This window comes from Notolepis coatsorum, assembly GCF_963971535.1.
Source record: "Notolepis coatsorum genome assembly, chromosome: 4".
NCBI classification, from domain to species: Eukaryota; Metazoa; Chordata; class Actinopteri; order Aulopiformes; family Paralepididae; genus Notolepis; species Notolepis coatsorum.
In genome coordinates, this window is record NC_140168.1 from 140,795,861 (window position 1) to 140,798,360 (window position 2,500).

General features: G+C 41.0%; 1 protein-coding gene across 1 annotated transcript in view; it reads right to left on the reverse strand.

The window, feature by feature from the left end:
• Positions 1–2,500, reverse strand: part of LOC311227364 (active breakpoint cluster region-related protein) — a 133,536-nt gene that overhangs the window by 77,628 nt on the left and 53,408 nt on the right. Inside the window, exons 12-13 of the mRNA XM_084312982.1 lie at positions 883–958; positions 490–585 (exon numbers count right to left, since the gene is read on the reverse strand). Of these exons, the coding sequence (XP_084169108.1) occupies positions 490–585; positions 883–958 (172 nt within the window). The remainder of the gene's footprint in view (positions 1–489; positions 586–882; positions 959–2,500) is intronic.

Genomic DNA, 2,500 nt, shown 5'->3' on the forward strand with positions numbered 1-2,500 from the left:
AGTATAAAATAAGTATAGCAAGTATAAAATAGAAGTCAAGTACGTAGACAAAAATGTTCAGTATATACATATATACAATGCTCAATGTAGAGTAGAAGTAACTGAGTTACCATACTATACTATACAGTGCAAAGGATGAGGTACAATTTAGGTACAATTTACAGTAAGGTGTAATGAGGTATGGGTTGTAGTGCAACTACTACTACTAGAGAGAGAGAGAGAGAGAGAGAGAGAGAGAGAGAGAGAGAGAGAGAGAGAGAGAGAGAGAGAGAGAGAGAGAGAGAGAGAGAGAGAGAGAGAGAGAGAGAGAGAGAGAGAGAGAAAGAAATGGAGAGAGAGAGAGAGAGAGAGAGAGAGAGAGAAATGGAGAGAGAGAGAGAGAGAGAGAGAGAGAGAGGAGAGAGAGAGAGAGAGAGAGAGAGAGAGAGAGAGAGAGAGAGAGAGAGAGAGAGAGAGAGAGAGAGAGAGAGGGAGGGAGGGAGTTGTCACCAGTGTGTTTGCTGTTTAGGAGTGGCTGTTGGGTCATTCTCAGTTTGGCACATGAGCTGGTGAGCGTGAGCAGATCTGGAGATACTGTTTCTATGTCTGAAAGACAATACACAGTAAACACACACACACACACACGCTTGTTGTATCCTAAATCCCATGATCTTCATGCACTTACTCCTACTAATAACTTGTACTGTATGTTGTACTTTTCAAAAAGTCATTTTGGGATCATTATTAATAACGGTCGATTATCAATCACAAGACAGAGGAGAAAAGGCCTGGTGGTAGATTCCCACTAATAGCTGAGATTGACTGTTTATGGAACTCACATTGCGACATTTCTGTAGTGAAAGAAAAGGGTAAGAGAGTATTTGTAGCTCCTCAGTTACTCACCGTCTCTCGTGAGCTTGTAGATGGATTCTCTCCATTCCTCCAGTTCATACAGTGAACACAAGAGGAGACAGTGACTCTGTAGCGGGACAGACCAGAACTGTCATTATTATAAGCAGTAGTAATAGTAGTAGTCATAGTAATAGTCATAGGCGCCCACTTAACGGAGCAGACGATGCACGTGCTCCAGGACTATTGAACTTGGGGGAGCAAGCTTGTCTCTTTGCTCCCTCACTTTTTGATCATATCATATGATATAAATATCCCCCCCCAATATATAAATCTTATCGAACCATAACTACGTAATTTCAATCAAATTATAATACGCAATGACACTTAATAGCAAGTTTTTAAGTTTCCAAAGATTGTGTGACCCCCCACTTTAATGGTTTGATCCAGTGCCCACGGGCCACGGTTCGTCGGCATGACGTATACGACATGTTGGGGGAGGCGGCTTTTTCGAAAGCCCTTGAAAAATTCAGGCTGGATATTGGATAACATTGTGACTCGTGAGGATTATTCTTCGGCGTTTACATCAAAATGGAGCAAATCATCACGTAAGTCGAACACTGTGACTGTATACTAAATGCGCAAACAGATTGAAACTGAATATTTCTCGTATGGTGAGCCTCGGCGCTGCACCGAGTGAATCCAGAGATACAGGATGGTGCGCAGGCGCTGTGATCACCCAACGGCGGAAATAATGCCGCTTTGAGCAGTTTATAAAAAAATATTAAAAATATTTATTAGCAACGCCGAGCTTTCAAACCATCCCGTATCTCTGTGCGAACCCCTCGTGCAACTGTGAGCACCTTTGTAATGTCTCTGTGATACTTGTATAACGAACGGTTCGGCCAGAACCAGTCCTTCATGGTAAATCTAGGTTGGTTTCCCATTGAGGAGCAAGTGACTGTGGATTCACTCGGTGCAGCACAGTCACGAAAGGGGACCCTGATGTAAACAAGACAAACGTCTTTCTCTGGTCTGCATCCCCTTAACAATTGTGTGTATTGAGCCGTACTGTATTGTACCCATTCTGCAATCTGTTAAATAAAGTTTTCATTCATTCAGCCGCCGCGCTCACTGGGGCTATTGATAGCGTCAATTAGTTGTTGTTGTTGTTGTTGGTGCTGCGGATGTGAACGGGGCTGGAGGGGCTTTGGGAGGATGGGAAAGTTATTATTATTATTATTATAATAGTAATTGGCTATCATACGTGCCTAGCTAGCGTTATCTAAAAGAGCCCTTGCAGTGAAGTTATTATTATTATAGCTATCATACTGCAATATAAACTGAGTTTTATAGTGAAAAGAGCAGCTTTATTTTGGTCAAGATTGAAGGCTCTATATTGCAGGAAATTGCACATACAGGTGTTCATTAAATGTAAAAAAATCTGCCAACCACCCCTTGCAAAAAAAAAAAAAAAAAAAAAATGTAAAAAAAAGAAAGAATAAAAAAAAAACTTGCACCCCCACTTTCAACTATAACTAGGCGGCCATGGAATAGTAGTAGTAGTAGTAGTAGTAGTAGTAGTAGTAGTAGTAGTAGTAGTAGTAGTAGTAGTAGTAGTAGTAGTAGTAGTAGTAGTAGTAATAGTAGTAGTAATAGTAGTAGTACATTT